This window comes from Thamnophis elegans, chromosome 11, assembly GCF_009769535.1.
Source record: "Thamnophis elegans isolate rThaEle1 chromosome 11, rThaEle1.pri, whole genome shotgun sequence".
Taxonomy (NCBI): Eukaryota; Metazoa; Chordata; class Lepidosauria; order Squamata; family Colubridae; genus Thamnophis; species Thamnophis elegans.
This window is the reverse complement of record NC_045551.1, coordinates 14770080-14784935: the sequence shown is the minus strand read 5'-3', so window position 1 is coordinate 14784935 and position 14856 is coordinate 14770080. Positions and strand designations below refer to the sequence as shown.

At 39.5% G+C, this 14856-nt stretch overlaps 1 protein-coding gene across 1 annotated transcript in view; it reads left to right on the top strand.

Moving 5' to 3' along the window:
- Window positions 1-14856, top strand: part of ADCY10 (adenylate cyclase 10) — a 140051-nt gene that overhangs the window by 106074 nt on the left and 19121 nt on the right. Inside the window, exons 25-27 of the mRNA XM_032226823.1 lie at window positions 1918-2077; window positions 4077-4281; window positions 4363-4459. Coding sequence (XP_032082714.1) covers window positions 1918-2077; window positions 4077-4281; window positions 4363-4459 — 462 coding nt within the window. The remainder of the gene's footprint in view (window positions 1-1917; window positions 2078-4076; window positions 4282-4362; window positions 4460-14856) is intronic.

Sequence of the window (14856 nt, the reverse complement as noted above, 5' to 3'; positions counted from 1 at the left end):
AATTAGAAACCCCTTCCCTCAGTCCAGTGTTGAATAAGCCAATCCACAGGTGCGAAGTTGTTTTGAGAATCACTGGCTGAAAAGGTGATAAGAAGCTGTTCTCAGGCATCTCTTGCTGGAGGCTTCAGAGCTGAGACAAAACAGATGGCCATCCCCACCTTACATTCCAATGACGTGCAGTGAGGTTTATGGCTGGTGAGGCAAAAAGAAAGAAAGCAGCTTTTGACCGCCCCGCCGCTATGTCCGACATAGAGGCGGGATAAATCGGATTATTTGCCATGAACAGAGGTTGGCCGAAAAGGCCGGGATCTCTTCCACTACTCTTATTCTCAAAACCTAGGCTGTGTCAGGACATGGGGGAAGGGTCTTCTGCCTGCGTGTTTCTGCGTGTCTCTCCTACTGAAGGCAGAACAAGAAAGGGGGCAAAGGACTCCAGGCGGGGGCCCCTATTCCACTCTTTCCATTTCCAGACACAAACCAATCACCATAAATATCAGCGGATTTAATATCTTTGTAGTCATTTTTCTCTTCGGTTTTTAGGACTCTAACCTCCAATTTTTCCATTTGATAAACATCTCCAACTTCATCATATTTTACTATGAGATGCTCTAGATTTTCCAGCTTCTTCTCCGTCCTCTCAAATGTGTTTGATAATTTCTGAATTTCTGACAATATCTTTTGCAAACTTAAAGTTTCTTTCTGCTGTTGTGACTGTGCCATTATCTCCAGCTGACAAACACTGCTGCTCTGTCTTGAAAGGTTTTTACAAGATTAAGCATAAATTCACAATAAGGTCTTATTTTCACTTTTCTCTGGTTAAAGATATACTTCAAAGGAACATCTGTATGCTTTTCTTCTTATCACTCTCTATAGACAAAACAGTAAGACCTTGAAGTGCCAAGCCAGAATAATCAGTGAGGAAAGTAAAAGTGTTTTGTTTCCAATACACATAACCTCCAGCCTCTGAGTAGCAGTGTCGTCTTCCCCTCTGTTGTTGCAATGTTCTTTGTTGCTTTTTGTATCTTTTTTTATTCCAAGTTACAAAAAAGTCAAATTCTTGAATGAAATAGAGAAGAAAAAGGGAAAAACATACGCAGTAATGAAGAAGGAGAATTTTAGTCCATAGGTTGCAAAAAATAATGATAAAAAAGAAGAAGAAAACTTAATCCCTTCGGTTTAAAAGGCTTGGATAAATTCCATCCATGAAAATAACATTTAAAAAGTAAGATAACCCACTGTCCAAAATCATTCAAAGCCTAATTCCGGTGCTTATTTCTTCTGTTCTCAAATTTAAATTAACTTTAAGTTTTTTATAGGCAGTCTCTTTTAAAACGGTAAAAATTCCTCACCAGCTGGAAACACTTTCTCTTTCCGTATCCTTCTGTTTTGGAGCTGCCCCAACTTCATCAGCCTGGTGGCTGGACTTTTTGTCGCCGGCTTAAAGAACTTCTCTTGGATCGATCAGGAACTTTGTGATGTCCCTGAGATCGGCAAGACGTATTCTTCCTGTTCACCGTCTCTGCGGGACGGTTTAGGTCCGATTGGACCACCCAGTGGCAAAAGTATCGGCTGCAGTCTTGGAGCATTGAGACCGTGCGCCCATATCGTCGCGACGTTGGATCTTCCTCAATAGTGCCCCAATTCTTGTCAAATTTACATGGTACATTACCCTGCCTATGCATCAGATGTTGCCATGAGACATGGAAAGCCATGCAATTCTTGCACTATAGGCATTACAGCGAAATAGCTTGAACAAATGACTTGACTGATACACATCTTTCCCAAGCCAGCTTTTATTGTATATACTTACAGGAGGAACTTAGGGTCTTATAGTTTTCTCACAGCCAGTAAGTTGGGGGTGCTTATATAGATTTGATGTTCTTCATGCCATGTGAATTGTTGCTCTTCCTTTTACAGCAGGGAGAAGAGACTAGCAGCTCTGTTCCAGCAAAGTCACTGCCTTTCCCTGCTGTGGCAGCTCTTCAATCTGGATGTAGCCGGAAGTAGGAAAACGTTCACCCGTTTGGCAGCCCTCATGCAGGTGAACTGTGCAGAGGAGTCTCAAGATGAATCTCAGGTATACTTAGATAGCTTTCTTTTCTGCCTTTGGAGACTATTCCCAGTCTTGTTTTGTTCTTTCTCTACACTAGAGGGGAAACTGGTATCAAATGACACCTGACAATTCATGCTGTAGGTAATTTTGTTTGGATTAGCACTCTCATGGTTTGATCAATTGTTCTTTGGGTACTCTGTCAATTAGATATATTCACAATGATGATAATTAAAAATCATACCTTTAATGCAGAGGTCAACTGCAAGGATTCTTGTGCATATTATTGACTGTAATACAGAAACAGGACTTGGGTACTATCTAAACTACTATAAGTAATAGAAATAAGCAGAATTAAATTCAGATACATATAGTAACTTGCAGTGGTTTACTGTGGATGAAGTAACTGCACTATTAATTAATAGTTGATTTTCTCATCTATATATAAAAACGCAAAAACATTCACGCAGGAATCATGAAATCTCCAGAAACCTAAAGCCTACAAATTGAGATTTGGCACGTATGTTCCTCTTGGCTTCTAGGTACTCGGTAACAAAGAATTTTTCGAAATGACCATCAAACCTTTAGTATTTTGTATATTATTATTAACACACTCTGATGCGAAGGAGTTAGACATTCTACTCCTCCTCACAACCTGAAAACGTGGACATGGGCGTGGCCAGTGTGTGACTCATCTGGCCTACTGGCTGGGAGATTGGAGAGGAGCCTGAGGGAGAGAAGGTGATAGGATAGGAGGGGCTTCTGTGGGGAAAACCAGAGGGAGACAAGGGGATAGGAGAGGAAAAGAGGCTTCTGTGGAGCAAGCCTGAAGGAGAGAAAGTGATAGGGGAGGTTTCTGTGAGGCCAGGCTGAGGGAGAGAAGGGGATAGGATTGGGGTGGTTTCTGTGGGGCCAGGTTGAGGGAGACAACTTCATAGGAAGGTGGGGCTTCTGTGGGGCAAACCTGAGGGAGACAAGGTGATAGGATAGATGGTGCTTCTGTGGGGCAAATCTGAGGGAGAGAAGGGGATATGAGAGGAAAAGAGGCTTCTGTGGGGCAAGCCTGAGGGAGACAACATGATAGGTTAGGTGGGGCTTCTATGGGGCAAACTTGATGGAGAGAAGGATATAGGATAGGTGGGGTTTCTGTGGGGCAAATCTGAGGGAGAGAAGGGGATAGGAGAGGAAAAGAGACTTCTGTGGAGCAAGCCTGAGGGAGAGAAGGTGATAGGGGAGGTTTCTGTGGGGCAAGGCTGAGGGAGGGAAGAGGAGAAGAGAGGTCAATGGTAACTATTCATTAATTTTCAAGCTGTAAGTGTCGATTTATCAAATCCGATCACCTAGTTTTGTAGTGGAGCACAGGTATTCAGCTAGTTATCTTATATTCTAACATTAATTTACTGCCATATATTTATTACTTAGGTTAAAGTGTCTTAGCTTATTTTCTAAATAAAATTTTAAATAAAAAGAAACATAGTATAAAGAAAAGAAAAAGAAAAAGAAAGATAGGAAGAAGCAGCCACAATAAATTAAAATCTCACTTCACAACTTTAGAAAAAAGGCATTAATGTTGATATCAGCCAAATATATATTGGAAGAAGGTGCCATGGTTACATTACCTAATGTTCAATTCTTTGTTTGCTCTATCATCTGAATTTATTATATAACTCAAAGTACATTAAAACCATTCATACAATCTCATACTGTAAATGGATTCCTGTAGGGATAGTGGGGGTTTTAAGTTTTCTTGAAAATTCAACCATTTGTTTGAGGCAAATTAACAAGATACTAGAATTCACAGAACCAAAAAAACACGAGAAGTTCAGATATTCTCATTTTTAGTATCAAAGATCTTCCAGAACTATTCTTATCAATTTTGGTCTTCAAATTGAGTGCCAAATTGAAAAAGTTTGAGGAAAGATCAAGATCTTGCAAGTTTCTAACTAAATCAATATTAGGTTCTTTCCACTAAAATGTTCTTAATAGGTACCAAAGTTCATTTGTGCCTTTATTTGTAATGTCATAGATAATCTCATCCTATATGGATTTCTCCCTCTGCTATCAAATGATGGGCTGCCAACATGAATGGATGAAGTATGAGTTAATGGCCATCAAACGTAGTTCTCATCTTCAAGTTGTTGGAGGAGGGTTACTGACAATTGCTAAACTAGCATCATCATTGTCTTACATGAAGCTTTGTTTGGGGAACATACCTTTAGCCATCCAACTGGGTAAGTTAGCTTGACAGCTTCTAATGCAGCAAATCTTGGGCTCAAAAGGTATTGATATTTTTGGACTGCATTTTTTTTTAGGTTATCGTGCACACGAGTTATATGAGCAGCTGAAGAGACCTAACCTTGATGCTACTGTGCTCCATGACATTTTCAAAGCTCTTTATCTTAGCACCAGGTACTTGGTCGTATCTTTCTTTTTTCACAAAAAAAAGTGGCTTTTTGGAATAACAAAGTTGGATGGGAACTTGGAGGTTATCTAGACCAGTGGTCCCCAACCTTTTTGGCTTGGTGGCCTGGCGAGGGGTGAGAGGATAGTTCCCTGTGAGTGGTAAGTGGGTGTATACAAGTGCTCACACTCCATTTATGCAAGCGGCAGGTGGATGCATCTGCTACTCCCACAAAGGGAGATTCATACATGAGTGCAACATGGGGCAGCCCTTGAAGAGCATTTGGAGACTTCAGCTTGTCCAGAATGCAGCCGTGCGAGCGATTGTGGGCGCACCTCGGTACACCCACGTTACACCTATCCTCCGCGAGCTGCACTGGCTGCCTATTGGTCTTCGGATACGCTTCAAGGCGCTAGTCGTCACTTATAAAGCCCTTCATGGTATTGGACCTGGGTACTTGAGAGACCGCCTGCTGCCAATTACCTCCAACAGACCGATTAGATCCCACAGATTAGGCCTCCTCTGAATTCCATCTACTGGCCAATGCCGATTGGCGACCACCCGGAGGAGGGCCTTCTCTGTGGCTGCTCCGGCCCTTTGGAACGAGCTCCCCGTGGAGATTCGGACCCTTACCACCCTCCAGGCTTTCCGCAAAGCCCTTAAAACCTGGCTGTTCCAACAGGCCTGGGGCTAATGAGTTCTTGTCCCCGCTCGAATGGTATGGTTGTTGAGTGTTTTAAATTGTGGTATTGTTTTGTCCATGTTCTTTTTTTTCCTATTTGTATCCCCCCCCCCCCCTGACTTGGTTGTGAGCCACCCTGAGTCCCTTCTGGGAATAGGGCAGCATAGAAATATAATAAATTCAATTCAATTCAATTCAATGGTCGCCGTTTCAGCGAGGAGATCTTCATGCATGCGCTCGCCTGCTGGTTTTGGTTTTAATGATAATCGAATCTAAATTGAATTAAATAAAACCAAGGTAGTCCAAGGCTGCATCAACAGAGGGATAGTATAGAGATTACGTGGATACTTTATACTGTGCTGGTGAGTCCGCACTTGGAATACTGCATTCAGTTCTAATCAGCATAATACAAAAAAAAAGAAAAAAAGAATCACAATACAAAAAAAGAAGCAATGGGCAGAAGGTTGTTAAAGAGAGAGCCAGTCTAGAACTAAGGAGACTAGGAGTGACATGATAGCAATGTTCCAATATTTAAGGGGCTGCCACAAGGAAGAGAGGGTCAACCTGTTCTCCAAAGAACCTGACGGCAAAACAAGAAGCAATGCATGGAAACTCAACCAACCTAGAACTAAGGAGAAACTTTGTGACAGTGAGAACAATTAATCAGTGGAATGATTTGCTTCAAAAAGTTGTGGGAGATTGGGAAATATATTATCAAGCAGCAGTACTATCATGGATGAAAGACTGGATTACATTGAGGAAAACAAGGTTGTGGACATTGGAGGGACATGATTTACAACTAGGTTGGCATGCGTTTTTGTGGTATGGGAAAAGTAAGATACATAGTTATTTTCAAAGGCATTATGTAAGAAATGATCTATTATTAATGTGGGAAAGAGTAAGAGGAAAACATTATTTGAAGATTCCAATGTGGCTTTCAACAATGGAAGCATTGGCACATCCAAACTTTATTAAGATGGAAAATATCATTAGATATAAAGACATTCTATCAGAAAAGGGAGAATTAAACAAGAGTTAGAAGAACAAGGGATAGATATGGCTTGGTACACAAAGTTGCAAATACAATCGAGATATGAAAAAGATGCAACGCTTTATGTTTTTTATTTGGAGTTGACAGAATTGGATGAAATACTCACAGGAACAGAAGAGTGAATAATTAAAAGCTTATGTAATTATTTACTTCATACTAAATTAGAAGAAGAAGAAGTAAAAGAAACAATGATAGCACAGGCAAAGTTTTTGGGATATACAATAGAACTTGAAAAGTGGCAGCAATTACGGGAAAGGAATTATAAATTAAGAATGGCTACAGCATATAAAGAGAATTTGTATGAAATGTTTTATACATGGCATATGTTACTGGAAAGACTGGCAAAAATGTTTCAAGATAAATCAACCAAGTATTGGAAGTGTCACCAGACGCTGGGATCATATTACCATATGTGGTGGGCATGTGCAGAGGCAAAAAAATATTAGGCAAAAATTTGAATGTGGTTGGAAAGGATAATACAGCAACATATTGATTTAAATCCAAAACTGTTTTGTTGGGTATTTTACCAGATAAATATAGTAAAGAAAATGTATATTTAATTATTCATGTAATAACCACAGCTAGAATTGTATTTACACAAAATTGGAAAATGGAAAAAATTCCCTCAGAGGGAGAAGTAATTAAAAAAAAAAAGACAGTGCAGAAATGAATAGATTAACATTCGCCATTAAAGAGAAGGAAGAATCAGAATATTATAAGATATGGGGATGTTTTTATCATTGGATAGAAAATGAATATAGGCAAAAAGAAAACAAAACTGAATAATTTGGGAGGCAACGTAGAATTATAGGGAAGGAGTTGAATTAAAGGGTAATCGAAATGTAAATGTAAAGGCAAGGTTAAAAATAGATTAAAATGATGTAACTGTTAAATATGATGACACAAAAACTGTAATCAGATGACACACTGTGTGAGAAAAATTATCCCAGATAATTTTATAAATACAAGAAAACCAAAACAAAGAGATTAAAAGCAATAAAAAGCTTTATTTATTGATAAGAGGCTTCTTATCAATAGGCTGCATGCACATGTAGGATTCTCTAGGCAAAAAGAGAATGGTTACAGGTGGAACAGGTAACTCTTAAATACACAAAGTGACATCTCAATATAAGTCATCAAGCAATTACAAAAATACATGTGTGTGTTACATGTGATCCGTGTTCGTGCTGAGTAACAATGTTGGCAGATATCATGCGGCTGGCACGGAAATATCATGTCTCAAAATACATTTGAATACTTTTAAGTAGTTTCCAGCAATATGAATGTGAAAGGTCAGCTGTCCCCTCGGGAATGTCCCCAGAACACCCCAGAGAACTTATGATCTTGTACGTTCTCAAGGCTTAAACAATAGCACGATACTGGCCACCTTCCATCAAAACATCTTTGGAACATAGAGGACTTGCCAAGCGGACTTCCAAAACCCATTAGGATATTTTCAGCCAGGTCATCATAACCTCGGCCCATCAACGTCTGCATTTTAGTTCCAACTTATAAATTTCCAAGCAAACAAGCAAGCAATTTATGCTAAGCTTGTAGCATAATCAAAATGGAGTTTCAGACTCAAAATGGTGTTTTAGATAAGGTGACCAGATGTCCCGCTTTTGGCGGGACAGTCCCGCTTTTGAACAATTTGTCCCGCGTCCCACGGCATTTTTAAAAGTCTTGATTTTTTTTAGAATACTGTTTCCATTTAGTGGTGGTCTGGATTTTTGCAATCTAATTCTGACTGGTCTAATTGACGCTGGGGAGAAGCACGATTGCGGGTCTAATCATAACTTTGTTGCTGTGCATGCTGGGGAGGCTGTAACAGCCGCTGCCATTGGCCAGCAGGTCGTTGAGCTCTTCCACCAAAATCTGGAACTCTGACATGGCTCATTCGCCCTGCCGATATGGGCAGGGCCGGCTCCATGTTCCTTTCCCCGGGTCCTGCCTAATAGGAGGGGCTGTGATCAGCTGGTGCATGGCCGGCAATACCCAAACTGACCAGGAGGGAATGGCGTGGAGCAAAGACCGTGCGCCTTAGGGGCTCCGCCCTCAGAGTTTGACCATCCTAAAGGGACTGTGTCTTTCCCCCCCCACGGGGGCTTTCTTTCTTTTCTTTTTCCTGCCGGTAGGTGGAGGGAGGCTTTCTAAATATTACGGTCGACTCTCTTCAGAGGCACATAATAATTGTCTGGGTAGAGACTTGCACATGTTGCCTATGTGTATGTTGCATGCTCCAGATTCATTTGTTCCTGTGTTTACCATTTAATGCTACAGGTGCTTGGGATCGGTTTTGGAGGGAAATTCTAGTTCCCGGCGTGTAAAGGTAATTGGGGTTGTTAAAGCAAAAGTTCTAACGTTTTGTCTGATGCTTCTCTTGTACCATTGAAATGACATCTCTCACTGAATGAAAGAGATCCTTGTTCCACATTGTTTTCAAACAATGTCAAGGTATATCTATATTCTTGATCTTAATCAACAGGCCGTGTTCAGGTTTGGCAACCTATTGGCAACCTGTTCTTGTTTTTAGAAGAGCCATTGCCAAATTATACAAAATTCTATACAAAATTCAGATGTTTACATTTTTCACTTAGATAACCTAAATTTCTGAATATGTACAGTAGAATGAACAGAAACTAATCCCATAGCCAGTGTTCACATGACCCATTAGGCTAGACTAGGTTGATATGTAATTTTATATGTCACAGCTGTTCAACATGAATTTTAGCTGCAGTGGAAGTTATTTGTTTCAGGAGAATTTGCTGCCTAAAAATGTACTTCTTTCTTATATTTATTTCCTTTCTTTCCTCCAAGAGCTGCCAATTACCTCTTCCTACTCTTTCATTTTATCTTTGTACTAGTCCTTTGTGAAAAATAATAGCTGTGTTCACACAGTATTCCATTAGTTTGCTTAGTTATGGTTTCTTCAATAAAACTGCAATTAGCTGAGTTCAGACAATCATGGTTTATAAGTAGACTATTTCAACATGCATAGAGTATGTTTTTCAGTATTGAATTCATTTTTTCCTTTGCAAAGTAAGAGGCAATACTCAAAGTTTAATCTATTTTTACAAATTGGTGACTGCAAAGCATATCCTCAAGGAATAATTTCCCATCATTCCTGCAAAACAGACACACACAGACAAACATAAGGTTTTCAACTTAACACCACCATTGAGCCTAATATTTCCTTGGCTAAGTGAATTTTGCCCCAATTTACAATCTTTTAGCCATCATTGTTAAAAAAATAATTGTAGTTCTTAAGTGAATCATAAGGTCATTAAGCGAGTCTGGCTTCCCCATTGACTTTGCTTGTCGGAAGCTGGCTGGAAAGGGTTAGAAATGGTGATCACATGAGCCCAATACAGTGCAACTGTCTCAAATACATGCCACTTGCAACGCGCCTGAATTCTGATCATGTGATTATGGGGATGCTGCAGTGACCATATGAAAAACAATCATATGTCATTTTTTTCAGTCCTGTTTTCAAAGTATTCCTTTCAAATATCACCAAATGAATGGTTGTAAGTCAAGAATTACTTGTGTATGTCTATATGTCTGTGTGTTTGTGTGCGTATATATAATTTTTATTAAGAATTTTGATTATAATACAATTTAAATGTAAAGAAAGAAAAGAATAAAAAGTAAAAAATGCACCAAAAATAAAAAGAATGTAATAATGAAAGAGAAAAGAAATCAAGATGTAATTTCTAACTTTCATTGCAAGAATTATAAACAAATTTAGTGATTCTTCACACCCCTCTAAGGTTAAAAATATACATCCCATATTCAAGCTCTTATCTACAAACAAATACATAAAACATAATCTTTTCAGTGTTAATGTCACCAGAAAGTCCATAAAGAGTTGCCAAAAATAGCTTTGGGCTGCCCCTCAAATCCCCCCCCTTTACTCCTCCCATTGTAGAATTCAGCCCTCTGAGTTTTGCCTTTGAGGGGCATCTAAATTAAGATGACCAGACGTCCCGCTTTTGGCGGGACAGTCCTGCTTTTGAACAATTTGTCCCACGTCCCGCAGCCTTTTTAAAAAGTCCCGATTTTTAAAAAAAATTTTAATCAAGAACCTCCCCCCCCCCCCCCCGGACAATGGTGTCCCTCTTTACCAATGTTAAAATCTGGTCACCTTAGTTTTAGACTTTATCCAAATAACCCAATTCATCCTTTTTCTCTTACACTGTAAGATTAATGATATAAGAAAGGTGATGGAATAATAAATTTAAAAACTTTTTTTTAAAAAAAATCATAAAATCATTGCTCTGTCCCAATTTTAAAAAAAACCACATACACACTTTTGATGTGGCCTTGAAATTTTGTCTGCTTTGGTCTAGAGATGGATTGCAAATCCCGGCACTACCAGTTCACTTGTGCTCGCCTTCGTGCATGCGCAGAAGCATATGGATGGGTGGGTGGAGGCTCCTGCCACTGCCCTACCGGTTCGCCTGATACAGGCCAAACTGGGAGCAACCCACATCTGTTTGGTCCTAGTAAGAGCAGCATTTGGCCCATCTCCCATTGATAATCTCCCAATAAATGATAGGCTTTCTGAAAAGTAATTTACAAGTAGCTTAACAAGCAACAGGGCATTTTACTTGATTGGCAGAGTAGAAGTAGCAGTCTATTTACAGAATATAGAATAATTAAGTTGGAAGGGACTTTGAAGGTCTTTTAGTCTAACCCTCTGCCACAGCAGGAAACCCTATATCCATTCCGGAGAAATGGCTGTCCTATCTCTCTTTAAATAGTTTCTGTGATGAAGCACCCACAACTTCTGGAGGCAAGCCAGTTGACTGATTAACAGTCCTACCAAGAATTAACTCCTTAATTCTGGGTAGGAACACTCTTTGATAAGCTTCCTTCTGTTACTTCTTGTCTTGCCTTCAGGTGTTTTGAAGAATAGGTTGACCCCCACTTCTCTGTGACAGCCCCCCCCCCCCAAGTATTGGAAGACTGCTATCATGTCACCCCAGTCCTTCTCTTCGTGAGACTAAACATACCCTGTTCCTGCAACCCAGATTGCAAGCTTTGGCTTCCAGTCCCCTAATCATCTTTGTTGCTTCTCTCTGCATTTTTTCTTGAGTTTTGTATCATGGTGACCAAAACTGGATGCAGTATTCCAAGAGTGGTTTTATCAGTGCAATATAAAGCAGTACTAATTATTATTATTATTATTATTCGCAACAACAGAATTGTATCACAGTGGCCAGTTGTTTCACCAGATTTGGCATTGATTACTAGTCATTACTAGCTACCCAGGGGCCTAGGATGTCGTAACATATTTTCACAATATGCGTGCAGATCCAAGCAGTGCAGCTTTTTGCATTTGACTGATAGTGATTTTGTCAATTTTTAATTGTTTTAAATGTAATTCCAGTGCTTTTGGAATAGCACCCAGTGTGCCGATTACCACTGGAATTACCACTGCTGGTTTGCGCCATAATAGTTGAATTTCAATTTTTAAGTCCTGGTATTTCATGATTTTTTCATATTCCTTCTTGTCAACCCTGCTATCACCTGGTATTGCGATGTCTATGATTGTAATCTTATTTTTCTCAACCAGTGTGATGCCTGGTGTATTATGCGCCAGTATTTTGTCTGTTTGTATGCGAAAATCCCACAAGATCTTGACCATCTGATTTTGGGTGACTTTTTCAGGCTGATGTTCCCACCAGCTTGTTGCTGTTTTAATATTATAATGTTTGCACAAATTCCAATGGATCATTTTTGCTACTGAATTGTGCCGCAATTTATAATCAGTCTGCGTGATTTTTTTCAGCAGCTGAGTATGTGATCAACAGTTTCATCAGCTTCTTTGCAAAGTCTGCATTTGGCATCATCAGAGGATTTTTTGATTTTGGCCTTAATGGCATTTGTGCGGATAGCTTGTTCTTGCGCAGCCAGGATTAGCGACTCTGTTTCTTTCTTTAATGTACCTGTTGTTAACCATAACCAAGTTTTTTCACTGTCCACTTTACCTTTTATTTTTTCTAGAAATTGGCCATGCAGTGCTTTGTTCTGCCAACTCTCCATTCTTGATTTTATCACATCTTTTCTGTATTCTTGTTTCGTCTTTCATTATTACATTCTTTTTATTTTTAGTGCATTTTTTACTTTTTATTCTTTCCTTTCTTTACATTTAAATTGTATTATAATAAAAATTCTTAATAAAAATTATATATACGCATACACACACACACACACACACACACAAGTAATTCTTGACTTACAACCATTCATTTGGTGATATTTGAAAGGAATACTTTGAAAACAGGACTGAAAAAAATGACATATGATTGTTTTTCATATGGCCACTGCAGCATCCCCATAATCACATGATCAGAATTCAGGCGCTTTGCAAGTGGCATGTATTTGAGACAGTTGCACTGTATTGGGCTCATGTGATCACCATTTCTAACCCTTTCCAGCCAGCTTCCGACAAGCAAAGTCAATGGGGAAGCCAGACTCGCTTAATGACCTCATTATTCATTTAAGAACTACAATTATTTGTTTAACAATGATGGCAAAATTCACTTAGCCAAAGAAATATTAGGCTCAATTGTGGTGTTAAGTTGAGAACCTTATGTTTGTCTCTGTGTGCCTGTTTTGCAGGAACGATGGGAAATTATTCCTTGAGAATATGCTTTGCAATCATCAATTTGTAAAAATAGATTAAACTTTGAGTATTGCCTCTTACTTTGCAAAGGAAAAAATGAATTCAATACTGAAAAACATACTCTATGCATGTTGAAATAGTCTACTTATAAACCATGATTGTCTGAACTCAGCTAATTGCAGTTTATTGAAGAAACCATAACTAAGCAAACTAATGGAATACTGTGTGAACACAGCTATTATTTTTCACAAAGGACTACTACAAAGATAAAATGAAAGAGTAGGAAGAGATAATTGGCAGCTCTTGGAGGAAAGAAAGGAAATAAATATAAGAAAGAAATACATTTTTAGGCAGCAAATTCTCCTGAAAGCAAATAACTTCCACTGCAGCTAAAATTCATGTTGAACAGCTGTGACACATAAAATTACATCTCAACCTAGTCCAGCCTAATGAGTCACGTGAACACTGGCTATGGGATTAGTTTCTGTTCATTCTGCTGTACATATTGAGAAATTTAGGTCATCTAAGTGAAAAATGTAAACATCTTAATTTTGTATAGCTTGTTTACATATAACACCTCATAATTTGGCAATGGCTCTTCTAAAAACAAGAACAGGTTGCCAATAGGTTGCCAAACCTGAACACGGCCTGTTGATTAAGATCAAGAATGGATGGAGTTTCTATAATATAGATGACCTTGACATTGTTTGAAAACAATGTCGAACAAGGATCTCTTTCATTCAGTGAGAGATGTCATTTCAATGGTACAAGAGAAGCATCAGACAAAACGTTTGAACTTTTGCTTTAACAACCCCGATTACCTTTACACACCAGGAACTAGAATTTCCCTCCAAAACCGATCCCAAGCACCTGTAGCATTAAATGGTGAATACAGGAACAAATGAATCTGGAGCGTGCAACATACACACAGGCAACGTGCACAGGTCTCTATCCAGACAATTATTATGTGCCTCTGAAGAGAGTCGACCCTAATATTTAGAAAGCCTTCCTCCACCCAACGGCAGGAAAAAGAAAAGAAAGAAAGCCCCCGTGGGGGAAAAAAAAGACCACACAGTCCCTTTAGGATGGTCAAACTCTGAGGGCGGAGCCCCTAAGGCGCATGGTCTTTGCTCCGCGCCATTCCCTCCTGGACAATTTGGGAGTTGCCGGCCGTGCACCAGCTGATCGCGGCCCCTCCTATCAGGCAGGACCCGGGGAAAGGAACGTGGAGCTGGCCCTGCCCATATCGGTGGGGCGAACGAGCCATGTCAGAGTTCCAGATTTCGGCGAAAGAGCTCAACGACCTGCTGGCCAATGGCAGCGGCTGTTACAGCCTCCCCTGTGCACACAGCAACAAAGTTATGATTAGACCCACAATTGTGCTTCTCCCCAGTGTCAATTAGACCAGTCAGAATTAGATTGCAAAAATCCAGACCGCCACTAAATGGAAACAGTATTCTAAAAAAAATTGGGACTTTTTAAAAATGCCGTGGGACGCAGGACAAATTGTTCGAAAGCGGGACTGTCCCTCCAAAAGCGGGACGTCTGGTCATCTTATACTACTAACACCACTACACATAGGCACCATACAAAAGGCTAGTAAGATTATTTGCAGAACAGTATGCTCTCTCATACTTGCGTTTGTTGTTTAAACCACTTTGTAGAGTATAATATACAATATACTGTATATGTAGAGGGGAAACTACTTGGATTGGCCACCCTCTTAAGATCTCAGGCTTGGAATTATGTGCACCAGAAACAATAATTATTTGTTTCAGAATATTTTCAGATTGACAGGCTGTCATGTGTTGAACTGTTCTTTGTTTTGTGTACACAAACATAAAGCACAATTGGTGCAACTGTTAACTCTTTATACTCTATATAATATCTGAAAATATAAAATAGAGGAAACAGAACTCCTCAGTCTGTCCCAACTGCATTTCAGCTTCTGCAACTTCCCCCCACACTCAAAATCCAGGGCCAATAAGTTATATTCCAATCCTACACAACAGAAACAAGCCCCCCCCCAAACACACACATA